The sequence below is a fragment of the Aegilops tauschii genome, chromosome 1 (genome assembly GCF_002575655.3).
Source record: "Aegilops tauschii subsp. strangulata cultivar AL8/78 chromosome 1, Aet v6.0, whole genome shotgun sequence".
Lineage (NCBI taxonomy): Eukaryota > Viridiplantae > Streptophyta > Magnoliopsida > Poales > Poaceae > Aegilops > Aegilops tauschii.
In genome coordinates, this window is record NC_053035.3 from 480,205,322 (window position 1) to 480,220,272 (window position 14,951).

General features: G+C 47.6%; 2 protein-coding genes across 2 annotated transcripts; both read right to left on the minus strand.

The window, feature by feature from the left end:
* Window positions 1-341: 341 nt before the first annotated feature.
* Window positions 342-3,732, minus strand: LOC109782559 (nucleotide pyrophosphatase/phosphodiesterase). The gene is made up of 10 exons (XM_020341182.4): window positions 3,336-3,732; window positions 2,930-3,021; window positions 2,766-2,832; window positions 2,524-2,643; window positions 2,198-2,435; window positions 2,026-2,107; window positions 1,820-1,952; window positions 1,481-1,686; window positions 1,266-1,391; window positions 342-1,184 (listed from the first exon to the last, which is right to left on the minus strand). Exons 1-10 carry the CDS (start codon window positions 3,519-3,521, stop codon window positions 569-571), a joined length of 1,866 nt encoding a protein of 621 aa, XP_020196771.3. The 5' UTR covers window positions 3,522-3,732; the 3' UTR covers window positions 342-568.
* Window positions 3,733-6,992: 3,260 nt separating this feature from the next.
* On the minus strand, window positions 6,993-14,704 carry LOC109782558 (3-deoxy-manno-octulosonate cytidylyltransferase). Its single transcript, XM_020341181.3, has 8 exons — window positions 14,408-14,704; window positions 13,191-13,236; window positions 12,883-12,969; window positions 12,667-12,791; window positions 12,274-12,413; window positions 12,145-12,196; window positions 11,911-12,021; window positions 6,993-7,343 (listed from the first exon to the last, which is right to left on the minus strand). The coding sequence occupies exons 1-8, from the start codon at window positions 14,633-14,635 to the stop codon at window positions 7,251-7,253; spliced, it is 882 nt and encodes a 293-aa protein (XP_020196770.1). The 5' UTR covers window positions 14,636-14,704; the 3' UTR covers window positions 6,993-7,250.
* Window positions 14,705-14,951: the final 247 nt, after the last annotated feature.

Genomic DNA, 14,951 nt, shown 5'->3' on the forward strand with positions numbered 1-14,951 from the left:
GAGAGTCCGGCCATCTCGACAAAGATCTTGTTGGTACACATGGCCCAAAATATGTCACAGTCGTCTCGTCTGCCATTCATATTTAGAGGGTATCCACTCCAGCGTATATATGTAAAGCATGTGGTACTATTCTTCTCGAGGGAAAAGTATATAGCTACTGGCATGGCATCCAACACACAGTTTGTTTGTTGCCGTCCAAATCAAAAGGCGGCGAAGTGGCAAAACGATAAATCTTACGTGCCATGCCAATGCATGCCGCATGCGTTGTAGGTATTGAGTTGCAATGGCAAGAATTCGATTCCACGTACTACTTCTGCTCACATTTAATTTGTTCCACTGGGTTTTTGAAGATACTACTCGCTCCGGGTTCATTTATAAATCGGCAATCATCAATGGAAATTATTCAGAGTTGGATTACATTTTCGTTTACTCACCAGCTCAGGCTTTTGATCTAAAAACTAATTAATGGTGCAGCTGGCCAGTTTTATTCCACAGATTAAGCTCATGAGGACCAACCTTGTTAGCCACTCTCCGGCTAGCAACGTTGCCATGATGGGCCGCTAGACGGTCAGAGAGCGAGTGTGGTGGGGAAGCAGCTGTCGTGCACACAGCTGAGCACGTCGCGGTAGTCTCTATCGACGGTGAAGGAATCGTAGACGTTGCCGTCGCTGCTCTTCTTGTACTCGAACAAAAGCGACGAGTGGTTGAAGGCCGTGAGCTTGACGAAGCCATAGTCTTGATCCCTGAAGACGCTCCATCTGGGGATGGCCGTGGTGTAGCTGGAGAGGTGGCTGCCGCCGCCGCCCGCCACGACGAAGATGGTGCCGTTCATGGTGCCCGAGTAGTGGCTCCGCTCGCCGGTGACGCACTGGCTCTGGTAGAGCGGGCATGTGCGCTCGTAGTTGTGGACGTGGCCGAAGAAGGCCATGTCGACGCGGTACCGCTGCCACAGCTTCTGCAGGCTCTCCCGGCCCTCGGGCTCCTCGAAGGAGCCCTCGGCGGCGTACCACGCGTTGGAGGAGTAGCCCAGCACCCGGTGCGCCGCGAAGATGAGCCATGGCTGGTGCTTCCGGTCCACCGTGGAGAGGCACTCCTCGATGAACTTGTGCTGCGGAGTCCCCTCACGCCAGTCGTGCCCCGTATCCGCCACGCAGAACCGGAACATCCCGTAGTCCACCTTGTACCTTTGATGGCACCCATTTCAAGCCCAATAGGTTCATAGGAGTATATAGAAACAAATAGGATTGAAAAATGTGTGTGCGTACCAGAAGTTTGCTCTGTTTTCAGCTGGGTAGTAATACATAGTCTCGGCCGGCACACCACACTCGCCGCCGGAGTCCTTGACGTCGAAGAATCCACCGGTGTTGGGCCAGTCCCTCTCGTGGTTACCGCTGCACACGGAAGACAAGGACACATTTTTACATGACACTGCTCCATATGGACAAGAGGTCGGGGCGTGATCTATGTATCTATAACGTACCTCGCAACCATGTAGGGCTTCCTGGCACTGATGGGGGCGACCTGCGCGGTGAACTGGTCCCACTGGGAGAGGTATCCGTTGGCGTAGGGCATGTCGCCGATGTGGAAGACGATGTCGTAGTTGTCCAAATCTTTGACCAGCGTGTCCGTCGTGTTCAGTGACCCCGGCTGGTAGTTGGCGAACTCATTCGATCCGTCCCTCTCCGCCTTAAAATGAAAAGGCCAGACCATGTAGGGCATATATGTCGGTTTCCATTTTTCAACATTTGAGTGTAGGACAGTTCCTTTATTTCATGTCAGGTGAAATTGGCTTGCATGCGTCACAAAGAGTACTACGTACCTTTCCCATGTCACCAAAGACGATGATGCGTTGCAGTGAGTTTTGTCCAGGGGTTGGCGGCGCCCGGAAAGTGTAGGACTTACCCCACACCATGGTACCGTCGGAGAGCTCGTGCCCGCTCTTGTAAGTGTACCTGCATTGCAAACGAACTGGTCTTGAGTGATCCATTTTTGGGAACTACTACATTTTTCCAAGGAATTGCCTACTCTTTGTTGGGCCACAGGTCCCTCATGAAGGCCGTGTGGATGAACCCGGGGTCTCTCCACCCAACCGTCCTCGCCGGCTCGCCTGGATGAAAATGAAAACACACCATGAACCACGCTCGTGAGCTTCTCTTGTTTTTGGACATCTTCACAAAGAAAAAAAAAAGGTACGTACCGCACATGCTACCGCGGTTGAAGGTCAGCGTGCCGGCGGGCGTGCGGGTGGGGTTCCTGACCCCGCCGCCGGGGGCGACCATGCCCCACTCCACCAGCGGGTAGGCCTCGTCGATGTTGTAGCCGCTAGTCCACGTGACCGTCATCTCGTCGTGGGTCTTGCCCTGCGCCAGGCGCGGGAACACCGGGGCATTGGGGTTCTTGAACGCCACCGCCTTGGACACCGCCACCAGCTTCGGCTGCAAAAAAAGGTAGTCAAACACATAGCCAAGATCACTTCACATGAAACAGTTGAGATCGTGACAGTGCAGTAGAACTAGTGGTTACATTTTCGAAGCCGCCGGTGAAGAGGGCGAAGGAGAAGTCGGAGCGCTGGTTGATGATCTGGAACCGGATGGTGCCCTTGCCCCAGTAGCGATAGTTGGCCGAGTAGTTGGCGTACTGATACTGCATCCACACCCACACACACACCAACAGACTAGTCATGGCCGGCGACGTGCATCGATCCATATTAACTGGCAATTGCCATGCATGAATTTCAGGAGAAGATATGTAATTAGTCAACCGACCTTGATAGGCGCTGTGCAGAGTCCCGGCTCGTCGGCGTTCCTCCGCGGGTTAGGGCACGAGCCCGAGCTGCATGCGCACAAGCGATACCATACATATTAGTATTCCTCCATGCCCCAGAGGATCCTACAGGGGTTAGAATGCTAAGGGAAAAGGCGTATTTTACATGAAATCGGCAGGGGAGAAGACAGCGATCCAGTCGTCGCTGGAAGGGTTCTCCCAGCCGTATTTCACGGTGACCCATACGGTGTCTTCGCCCTGTCAGATGCATCTGCGTTGCTTAGATTTCTTTACATAACACAGAATTAACAATGTAGAGTAGCACTTTATTCTTACAATTTTGCTAAAGCACATGCATCATCACAAATGAGTCCAGCTGTATTTCTCATCAACTTTGTACACTCAAAAGTTCACGATTTGTATTTGTTCGTTCACTTTGTACTCTAAAGTTGTACCAAGTGAGCAACAATTAATATGGATTGGAGGGAGATATGGTGTGTCCTGGCTATTTGTCTAGCAAATGAACTAGCAAGGGAGTATTAGTGAGCAACTGAGCAAGCTAATCAATGTACCTGGTCGCCGAGCAACGCCGGCGTCACCCGCACGTACGCGGAGCCGTGCAGCTCCACGGTGGCCTTGTGGATGGCGATCTTGGATAGCGGCTGGATCCCCTCGGCCGGCGACGCGCTCACCATCGCCGCCGACGCTGCCGCCATGGCCAGCACCACCACCAGAACGACATGCAACATCTTCCCCATGGTCAACACCGTCACAGCCCCCTCCCGTATCTTGTAGGCACTGGCAGGCAGCTGCTCCTGCTCCTTGGCTCCAGGCTGGTGAGAGTCCGGTGTATGCCGGCCGGCCGGCCGGCCTATATGTAGTACGTGCTGCCACCAAGTGGCAGGCCGCGTGAACCACGGGCTATGTTGAAAATTGGTAACTACGTACGTATACAACTCGATCGGTAGCATCGTGATTCATGGAGCACGTTGTTATGGATCTCGGCATGTGCTCTTGCTTTCTTTGGGTACTCTTCGTTTATCAGTCAAGTCACTCTCTGATGACTACTCACACACACTCTCTATATATGTCCGAATTATTGATTTTAGTAACTTGGATTGGATCAGACGATCAATCAATCGCGACCGGGGATCAGCGCACGTACACAGGGCGCGCAGCATCGACCATGAGAAGCCTATCCGGCATCGATCCGTTATTTATGATGTGATTCATGCGATTTTAGTAAGAGCTAGTACTTCCTCCGTCCGAAAAAGCTTGTCCCTCGAATGGATGTATCTAGCACCAACCAGCATCAAGTCTGCACCACAAGTGGAAGGATAGATATTATAGTCTCGGTCTCATCCACAAACATCACATGTGACTCTAAGCATCTTGAACGCTATCCAAACTGTTGGTGGGAACACAAGAGAATGCTATCCAGTATCGATCGATCGTTCGCGGGTCATCAAACCGGTCAAATTGTGCTGTACTACCTCCTTTCGGGTTTATAGGGCTCAATTCAAAAATCTCATCAATCAAGGTAGATGATGAGTGGTGGAATAATTTTTGTAGTTTGCAAAAACACTCAATTAATGCACTCGTTTTCCTCAAAAAATTATGTTTACCAATGCATTAATTGCAATGCATGCATGCATGAAGTCCATGCATTGGTTAATTTTCTCTTAATACTTGCATGCAATGATTTAATGCACCTTGAAATCTGAACATGTGGTAGGGAACCATTAAATTGAGACTTAAAATGAGAAATCTAAAATTTTAAGATAAGCCCTATAAATCAAAAAGGAGGGAGTATTTTGAGAGCCAGAAAGTTTGCAAACTGCACTTGAAATCTCGGCCTCCGAGTTCTTTTCAGAGACAAGTTGGTGTGAGTGCTGCGATTTCACTAGTAAGTGAGTAGCTAGTAGTTGGTCAACGAGCATTACGTCTACATCACAAGTGGACGGATGGAGGTTAAGAGTCACATGCAGTTGGGCGCCAATAGGATGGCAGCATGGCATCGACCTGATCCATGAGTTTTTCAAGGTTTGCTTGTCATGTGTAATGGTCGGGGGAGGAGAGGGTTGGATCCAGATTCCAAGGGTGGTGCTGGTGCACCAATACGCGAGATAGATAGGGTGCCGTTGTCGGGGCGTGGGAAACGACTCCCCTGATAATACTAGCTACGCCCTCAGTGACATGTGGGCAATTTTGTTAGTGTATGGCTATAAGGCCTTTTGTGCAATCTTTGTTCTGGTTGTGTTACTACTAACAACACCGCCTACTAATTGTTGTTGTGACTTCGAGGCCAACCATTTGTGTAAAACGATCTCAAAGAAGCCGTCTAAGCAAGTTCCAACTTCAGAAGACCACTCACCAAAAGCAAGGGTGTCACCACGAGAGCGTCCAATGCCTCTGAATTTAGTACTCCCTCAGTAAGAAATATAAGAGTGTTTAGATCACTAAAGTTAACAACTACAGAAGAGCACTCGGCTACTTTGCTAAGGCTCATTGTGCTATAATCTGTTGACAAAAGAGTTGTTCATGATCTTAGCAAAGTAAACAGTGACAAAACAAATCAGTTTTGTGGTCACTGGTCACTAATGACGCCAAAAGAAATTAAGAGGAACTGCATCAAAGAATAGGATTTCTAAGACCTCATGTCTATTGAAAATGAATATATTCATGATGGTAGACAGAAAAAAGCAGTCAGTGAAGTAGGAATAGGTTCTTAATTTATTTTTTTATTAATTAAAAATTCACACGAAAATAATTCAAGATTTTTAAGCTGCCATCAAGAAACATCTTGTTAACAGATGAGTACCCCTCTGTAAAGTAGTGATCTAAAAAGTCTTATATTACTTTTCAGAGGGAGTACCATTTTAGACATTTTTTGTTTGCATTTAGTGAGTACCATTAGACTGGAAGTGAGACGGCACATGATACTTATTTTGCAGTTTGCACCATGCTTATGAATGCAAATCCAAATTAAGACTATCTTCATGTGCACTAGTGTATCTGATTGTTCATCCCCATGGTAAATTAATTGCATAATCGGAGCTTACAACATCAGAAACTCATCTAGTTCTGCTCATAACATCAGAAAACGATAAATCTATTTGATTTGTTGTTCCTCTCAGTCCTTGCTTGCTGAGTCAGTTGCTTGACCATTTGCCCACCACGAAATTAGGCTTCATGAATTTTATCTATTGACTATATATGCTAAAACTAAATCTGTTGGGCAACGGCTGCACCTTAAAAGATGATCTTCAAAAGCATGAACACGGCGAAGAGAGTACATACCCCACTGATAAAGAAGATTGTAGTAGCCCGGAGTCTCACATTGAAAGTACTCGGCGATACCAATGTTCACCCCGTGTCAACGGATATGCCTGTAACCTTCAGCGTTGACGACGCCCTGACTTATGCTGGCGTTTAGCATCGAGATTCTGAGAGCTTGTAAACCCCTGTGTAATTACCATCATACCTCAAGATACACCGCGTGGCAATCGTATAGAGTGAAGGTCACATTCTAAAAGTTTTGCACGTTTGGTTGTCAATACTCTAAATCGTCGTATATTACTGTGAATGCTGAGGGTTTAGAGTTGCACAACAGATGCATTACTTCCATAGTAACACAAGGGATTCTTGTATTTATTGTTTGAGAGCTGCTATGCAGACGACGGTTCTTGCACGATTTTTGGACGATGCTACATATCCAACCATCCATCCATAAACTAAAGTGCAGCACACCACCAGATCGACTGTCGTGCAAGAATCAGCCACAGAAGTAACAGCAGTTTCGTTATTGTTTTCATCTTTTTTCGTTATTGTTTTCATCTTTTTCATGACGGAATCTGCGATAGCGCGGACATGGGCGGCTCGTGCTGCTGAATGGTAATGTTGATGACACAATGTGTAGTGGGGTGAGATGAGATTACGCTCAGATTTGAGTGTCTGAGAACTGATACCTACTAGCTGATAAGTAACTAGAGTCTTTGGATTTTAGTAGCCAAAATGCTGGTAACATAAACAATTGCGTGACTAGGAATGGTAACATAAACAGTTCCGCTTGTATTCAGGAATGGCTAAATTCATATCACCATTCCCATCCTAGCTGTATCGCCCAGGAAGGCGGGGAAAATGATGGCCAGATGCATCCATTCTGCAGTCAAGATCGATCGAATCATGGATGCCGGTAGTCTGTGTGCAATGCTCTACCATTCGTTCCCTACTCATGAAGCAGTACAACCTTAGAAACTGGTTGGAATGTTACATAATTACAAGAACTACACACCAGGTGCATTGCCAATTCCACACAAAGACCGTGCACCCACCTTGTTCCTTCAGTTACGCGCTACGAAACTCTTCCGTACAGGAAATGCAGCATAACATAGCTCCCGATTCTTTTTACAAACTCGTGGATAGCATGACCCCAACCTAACAAGAAACCACACGAGATGTGAAACCAAACGTTTCTGTGATGTTTACTACTGGATGTTCCTTGCCCGCATCAATGCTTCTATTTTCTGGACGTCTTCGGGCGCATCCACACCATGGGCATCATGGTCCACCTTGATAACCTGCAAACGTCAAGGGAGGAAAAGAACGCTCAACCCAGCACGATAAAGCATACGCATCAATTTTTATGAGGGGACACAACATATAAAGCTGCATATAGTACAGAACACGTAATGTACAATACAACCTCTGTAACTAAATGTGAGACGTTTTTGAAATACAAGCTGACACCACTGAACAATGGGCAGTTGCTACTGCATTCTTTCTAAGTGGTAGCTATAGTTCAATGCATACTTTTGCTACTGCATTCAAATCAATACCTTAAATTTTCCAGGCGAAAGATGGCCAATCGAAGAAGGCCCTTGTGGAGGCGATGGGTACTGAAGCCAGGAGTGGGAAAGGCGTAATGGAGACAAGGGCGGTTGCCAGGAGCTAGGCGGCCGCGCATGATGGCCACTTCATCACCTACAACCGTCGCACGGGGAAGGAGACAGCTACTACAAGGGCGGGAACTGAAAAGAAAACCTGGTCATCAACATGACCGGCGCTCGCAAGGCAGTGCAGATGTGTTCCCTTGCGGTCGGACTCTTCCTGTCCGTGCTGCCGGTGACCTCCCGGCAGCTGATCGACCACATGAAGCAGGTCTGGAAGGTGCGTGGGAGCCTGGAAAACAGCCAACTGGAAGCAGAAAAGGGGCGCAAATTCATCCCCGAGTTCTCGGAGGATGGAGACCGGCAACATGTCATCAAGGGCGGGCCATGGCAGTACAAGGGGGGCACCTTCCTGGTTGTCGGCCTGGGGACCGGGGATGATCCCGCATCGGCTGTCTTTTCTCATGTGCCGATGTGGGTTCAATTGCGGGGAATCCCTTTCTACCTCCTCACTAAGGAGTTAGCCTTCAGACTGGGTGAGCAGGTTGGCCTGACGGGGATGATCGACCCGCATGCAAGAGGGAACAAGTTTCTCAGAGTGAGAGTGCAGCTACCGTTGTACTCTACCCTGCAGGAAGAGATCACGCTGACTGATGAGATCACAGAGGAAAAGCTTTTGGTAAATTTACGTTCTGAAAGACTGCCTAATTTCTGCTTGTTATGCGGATACATAGGCCAAATGGGAGCCAGGCGCGATCCCCTAATGAAGAAAAGAACTGACGTACTCCATGGAGCTCAGTGTGCATCGACGACCCACGGGCCTGGTCCTTGCCAGACAAGGTGGGGCAGGGCCGGCCCTTCAGACACCGACCTTGCAGCCTAGGCCAAAAGAGCTTGTCGAGCCCGTCGCATATCGACCGCTCTGGTGCTGAAGGCGGTAGAGCAGGTGCATGAAAATGTTGCCCGCCTTTCGGTGGGCGACAGGATGGAGACAGACACCAACCCAAAGTGTCACGATGCCAACTTCATGGTGGCTGCGAGTACGGCTACCATTGCTGCTGTCTCCCTGAGTAGGGAGAATCAGGGGATCAGCATAGCTGATGCCAAGGGCGCCATGGCCTCAACTGCAACCCCGATTGATGCCTCCTCCAACCTGAAGGTCGGCCATGACATGGCTGCTGTGGACCTGAACACGGCAGCCGGAAGACAGCAGAACAGATGGAAACAACTCACCTCCTGCCTGAACAGGAGGGGAGTGACAACCAGAAGACTGATGAGCTGGCGTCCAAGCGGGAAGCGATCCAAGCGACGCTGGCAGCCCCCATGCCGGGGTCTACACTTGAGCTACAAGCTGCTGGGAACGCCGGTGGCAATGCAACTTGCAAGGAGAACAATGTCACTGCTTCCGTGACTACTCCACAGGTGGGTGCAAACCAGGAAGTTGAATTGGAACCTTGTGAAGAGCGCTGGGAGCAGTGAGGCGATGCGGTCGGATGCCTCAGCTCAGGATGGTGGAAACACTTAGAATCGTCACTTGCGTGCTGTGTGGGGAAGGGATGGACTAGCAAGAGCAGCAATGACAAGAAACAAGTTAACTTAAAGAAGAAAAGCATCAAGAGGAATGCGGCTGCTAGGAAGGAGGTTGCTGCTTCAGTCCTCAACAAGCATCTGGATAGGTATAAGAATCAAATGGATGTAGAATCTGAGAGTGTGAGTCTTTATGTAACAGTGACTTAGTGAGTAGCAAAAAGGGTAGTGGAAGAAAAGAGAAAGAATGGTGGAAAGGGAGCTGCTGGAGAACTGACAGGCGGGAAGGACAGCGCCCGTCAGGAGCCACGAATCTCTTCGCCTGGAACTGCCGAGGACTGGGGCAGCCTCAGACAGTTCAGGAGTCGATCCGCCTAGTGAGGATGTAATGTCCAAAAATCGCGTTTTCCACTGAGGTGAGGCAAAATAAAGACATGATTCTAAGTTTGTGGTCATGTTTGGGTTTGCGGTGTTGTTTACCAGTGTTGTCTGCAAGGGAAAAGGGTGGCCTAGCTCTGTACTGTGATGCAAGTTTGAACGTCAGTGGGGTGGCCTAGCTCTTTACTGGGATACAAGTTTGAATGTCAGTTCGATAAACTTTGGTGAGCACCATATAGATGTCAGAACTGAGGAGGCTGAAGGTCAAAGATGAATGTGTACTTTCATCTATGGGGAGCCTAGAGTTCAGGACAGGCCGGAGATATGGAAACTGTTAAGGAGGATAAAGCAAAGTGTATCAGAACCATGGCTTCTGATTGGCAATTTTAATACGGCAATGTGGCAATTTGAGCACCTTTCAGCCACTAAAGGAAATGAAAAGCAAATGGAGAACTTCAGATATACTCTCTCTGTTTGCAACCTCCATGATTTGGGTTATTCTGGAGTGCCATGGACATACAATAATAAGCAGGGAGGCACCAGAAATGTGAGGGTCAGATAAGATTAGACCGTGCAGTGGCTTGCCCTGCTTAGTCAGGTCTTTTCTCTGATGCCGTGGTGCAGCACCTTGTGACATCGAGGTCAGATCATTAATCTCTCAGTGTCCTGGTTAGCCTTGAAAAACTGAAGCAGAAAACAATTTTCCACTGGCATTGTGCTTTCTATGAATTAATGTGGGAGAGGGAAAGCACCCTAGCTGATGAAATAAAAGATACATGGGGAGGGCATGTTGTGGCATCGGATCTTGCAGCGATCAACTTCTGGCAACGATGAATTGTTTGAAGAGTTGGGTAAGGAGAAGTTTGGGGCTGTAAATAAGGAGATTGAAAACCTTAGAAAAGAGTAGAAGGTTTGCTTGCTGACAGACTGCAATGGGAGCACCAGTGTGTGTCTAAACGGCTGGACGAGCTGCTGCTCCGGGAAGAAATGGTGTGGCGGCAACGTTTAAGAGTGGCTTGGTTAAGCATGGTGACCAAAACACTAAGTTCTTCCATCAGAAGGCTACATGGAGAGGAAAAAAGAATAGAATAAGAAGTCTGAAGAAGCAAGACGGTGGATTAGAGGTGGATTATTTCAGCATGCTGTTTACCAAAAATGGTATGGTTGTTCCAGAGTAAATCGCTGATCTTATGGACCAGAAGGTCCATGAGGACACAAACAGTGTTTTGATTTGCGAGTTGGCCTTTGAAGGCACCTGGGGCTGATGGCTTTCCAGCACGTTAAATCGGGGGATGCTGAAAGAGGAAGTTTTTGCTGAAGTGAATAAGTTCTTCCAGGACGGTGAATTGCCAAAAGAGACAAATGAGACCATCAGTGTGCGTGTTCCTAACGTAAAACAAGCTGAGGAACTAAAGGACTACCGGCCTACAGTATTTCATTGTGCAATGCCGTTTAGTATAAAGTTGTGACCAAATGCCTAATAAATAGGTTGACACCCTTGCTGGACGGGCTCATTTTGCTCACACTTTGGAGATATTGGCATCTCAGGAACGATGTCATCCACGCAAAGGGAGACGCTACTATCCAACAATCGGTTCAGTTCCTCCTAAGGTATGTTGAGCTGCTCAACTCTGACCCAGATGTCGCTGAGTCAATTTGCTTGGATGAGTAAAAAGGGAAGGGAGGACATGCACGGAATTCTGGATGCGCGGGCGCAGCAACTATAGCCTGGGAACATCCTGCTGAGGGATGGTTGAAGATAAATTTGGATGGACCCTTTGTTCCTGAAACTAAAGCAGCTAGTGTGGACGCTGTGCTTTGCGATCATTTGGGAAATGCCCTGGCTGTTATGGCGAATGCGTTGAACACTTCTGTTGATGCAGAAGAAGCTGAGGCTCATGCTTGCTTGGAAGGAATCCGTTTGGGAGCAAGCCAACTTCGACAGGCCTATAATTAGTGAGCGACTGCAGTTCACTCATTGCTGCCTTGAGGGGGAGTGGCTGTAACATGTCTCGTTTAGGTGTGGTTTATAGTGATGCTCTCCCAGAAGCTTCGAAATTGCTGGACTGTAGGTTTGTTCACATCAAAATAGATCAAAACCGTGTTGCTCATGATATTGCTACTTATTTTCATCAAGCTGGCAATTGAGCTGAGTGGGACTCACAAGAACCTCCCAGATTGCTCATGCAATAGCTAGAGATTGTAAATCCCCAAGTTTGGATCATGAATAAGATCTCTTTTGACCTCAGAAAAAACATAGCTTAAATTTTTTCCAGGAACTAGTTGCCCGGGAGCAACAGATGATAGAAATTTCTTGTTTGTACAAATACTGAACAGCGAGAAGCCAAATTACCTTCATCTTGTAGCCGTTCTCAAGAACTTTAAGTTGCTCCAGGTCCTCTTCTAGTTGCAATGGGGTTGGTGCAAGCTGTGGATAGATCTTCAGAAACTTCGAATCAAAGCCCTACACAACAAATGTCAAAGCATTAATTGTGGGGGAGCTTCAGCACAAAGGTAATATTTACAACAAAATAAAGAGGCACACAGGTCACAGGGCACTCAGTTATCAGAAGGGTTGGTCATGTACCGAAATCCCAAGATGAAGAAGATATGGGAAGTGAGGATTGACTTTCCCTGATCTGCAATGTTGAAAATTCCAAAACTGTAAGCACAAATGAGGTTACCTGAAGAGTTAAAACAAATTTTAGTATCTCACTTGTTAAATGGGATCAGCCCTCTTGAGAAGTATATTGCATAACCCTGGTTGTCTACTACACACTTCACTCGGTTTGTGTCAAATGCATCATCAGGTTTTAGTGCTGTGGCAGCTGTGCTGAAGACTGCATCAGGAGCTCGCTGAAGATAAAATTGAGCACATCGTAAATGCAATGAAAAGAGATCAGTTAAGAAGAAAGAGATGTCAAAAAAACTGGAATGAGTAGAAATATAAGGCAAAAGGCAAAGCGGAATCTCCAGTAAAATTAGTACGGCAAAGATACAAAATGCAAATCATCACAATCCACTCGGAAGACTTCATCTCAGTTACTTGAGGAAAAACAGTTTGCTTATCAGAAGAGTAAGAAATAACAAAACTAGAGTTCATAACTACCTGCAGTGCCATAACCACACCGTCTATTATCTCTGGTTCAATAAGAGGCTCATCCCCTTGAATGTTGACAACAATGTCGTAATGTTTCCTGAGCTTTTGAAGTGCCTCACAGCAGCGTTCAGATCCTGCATTTTGAACCACATGCCAACAAGCAAATAAGGAGATTACGAAGCAGTCATAAAATGATACCTGAATTACAAAATCATCCAAGATTACCATTTTGGCATGATACTGATGTCATTATAACATCAGCTCCAAATCCTCTACAGCACTCAGCAATTTTCTCATCATCCGTTGCCACAACTGGGGACAAAAAGGAAAGAAATACCAACAGTCTTAGCATTAGAAGCATGTTGCTGCAGATTTAGAAGCCTCTCTGAACACATCAGAGAAAACAGAGTATGGCAACATGACAAGTGTTCAAGATGATCAAAGAAAGAAATCAACTTAAAAACAAGGATTTGCATATTACAGAAATGTTTTGCACATAGTAGAAATAAACAAATAAGTAGAAATCTGCTTACCGACATGGTCTAACGAAGAAGCTAGCATAACTCTTTCCCAGGTTCTCTGAAAAGATCCAAGAAGCCAATGGTGAGTTTGAGCCTTTGAGGATGATCTAGTCAAGACGTCAGGTACAGGTAAGGCAATTATTAGCTATGCTGATTGCTAAGCTAACCGAGCATCAAATCCTAGCACTAACTAATAGGGCACTATATCCATCATTTCATTAAGAATATAAAAGCTAACTTGGAGTCCCATCCTCCCAATTCAAAATCACATTTATCAGCCACAAATATAACTCAATGCTTGAGCAAATGTTGGTACTAGATTCACCACCGTATAAAGCAAAGTGCAGTAGAAAAGTTCAGTAGAACCACGGGACTGGGGCTCCACGTTTGTTTGCCATTAGATGGCACCTCGAGATCTGCACCGTGCAGAGTCATTTGGCCAAGGACCGCTAATCAAGTAAAGTAATTTCTTAATTTATGGCGTTGCATACTGTTCTTTGCTGCTCCTTGTCAGACGAGTGAATTATTAAACAATAGTTTCTCTCTCGACTGAGTACTGCTGTTGTGGCAAAAGGCTGTTAGCCGAAGCATTGTGCAGCACAACAATTTAAATTTTCTGTCACGTACTCCCATGCCTGAAGCCATTCTAGCTAAACAGCCTGCAAATTGCACATATTGGCACACATCTCCAGGCCGTCGTTTCTGAAACCGATGGCATCTAGAGGTGGAGCCGGGGCACCATGGTTCTAAAAAATGGCTCTCAAACTGCAGCCCAGAAAGAGGTGGTAGAATTTTGCCCACTCAATAAATTATCTGAACAATTCAGCCAGAAAGGATTCTTCAGGGAACACATACGTCTGCAGCAGAATAAGCAGCCACGACTTCATCCTTTCGGTTGGTAATAATAACTTAACAGCAACACAAGCATCCATATCTGACGATCTCACACGAGTAAGCAAGACGTGCAGTACGGTGTCCAGAAATCCTACTAAAATTCGACCAACAGCTTGCAGCTACTCGCTAAGTTACATTCTGAACAGGACGGGACAGCAACGAGAAATCCTAACCCGAATCCACGGGAAAGAACTAGCATTGCTCGGCCACAGCTGCGGGCACAAGCTGCCACTGCCATTCGCTTCCCGTTCGATCGCCAGCCGCCGCTCGCTCTCTTAGATCGGGTGCTAGAACGCGAGGCAACGGACGGGGTGTGTAAGAAGGTGGACACGGACCTGTATCATGGGCTTGCCGAGGATGAGGGCGAGCGGCTTGCCCTCGAAGCGGGAGGAGGCGTAGCGCGCGGGGATGATGCCCACCGCCAGGCTGCGGAACCCGCGGGGCCGGCGGTACAGGTAGGCGGCCGCGGCCGCCGCCGCCGCCGCGCCGAGCGCCAGCCCGTGGAAGATCCACACGCGGCTCCCGGACCCCGAGGACTCCGACGGCGCCGGGCAGATCGGCATCGCGTCGGCGGTGGCGTGGATCCGGCGCGGCGAAGTGTGTGCTGTTCGAGTGGGAGTGATCCGTGCGGCCGACCAACGTGGGCGTTGTTGTGTCGGTACAGCCCAGCCCAGCCCAGTTAGCGCATCGTCGTCGGCTCAGGGATGAGGATTTCGTTGGCCCAGCCCACAAAAGTTTCCTCTGCTTCCTTGCCGTGGGGTTTCCTTGTGTGTGGTGAATCATCAAAACCAAAAACATTACTCAAAATAATCAAAACCAAAAAAAGAGAGAAAATTTGCCTAGAAAATCTCAGATCTACTTTTTTTGATGAAACCAAAA

Excerpts from the sequence above, each read along its gene's own strand:
- LOC109782559 (XM_020341182.4), bottom strand. The coding sequence starts at position 3,521 with ATGGGGAAGATGTTGCATGTCGTTCTGGTGGTGGTGCTGGCCATGGCG. Across the intron at positions 3,022-3,335 it reads CGGCGTTGCTCGGCGACCAG|GGCGAAGACACCGTATGGGT; the intron begins GTACATTGATTA and ends TGCATCTGACAG. Across the intron at positions 2,108-2,197 it reads CAACCGCGGTAGCATGTGCG|GCGAGCCGGCGAGGACGGTT; the intron begins GTACGTACCTTT and ends ATTTTCATCCAG.
- LOC109782558 (XM_020341181.3), bottom strand. The coding sequence starts at position 14,635 with ATGCCGATCTGCCCGGCGCCGTCGGAGTCCTCGGGGTCCGGGAGCCGC. Across the intron at positions 12,970-13,190 it reads TTCTTCGTTAGACCATGTCG|TTGTGGCAACGGATGATGAG; the intron begins GTAAGCAGATTT and ends TTTTGTCCCCAG. Across the intron at positions 12,022-12,144 it reads TTCTTCATCTTGGGATTTCG|GGCTTTGATTCGAAGTTTCT; the intron begins GTACATGACCAA and ends TTTGTTGTGTAG.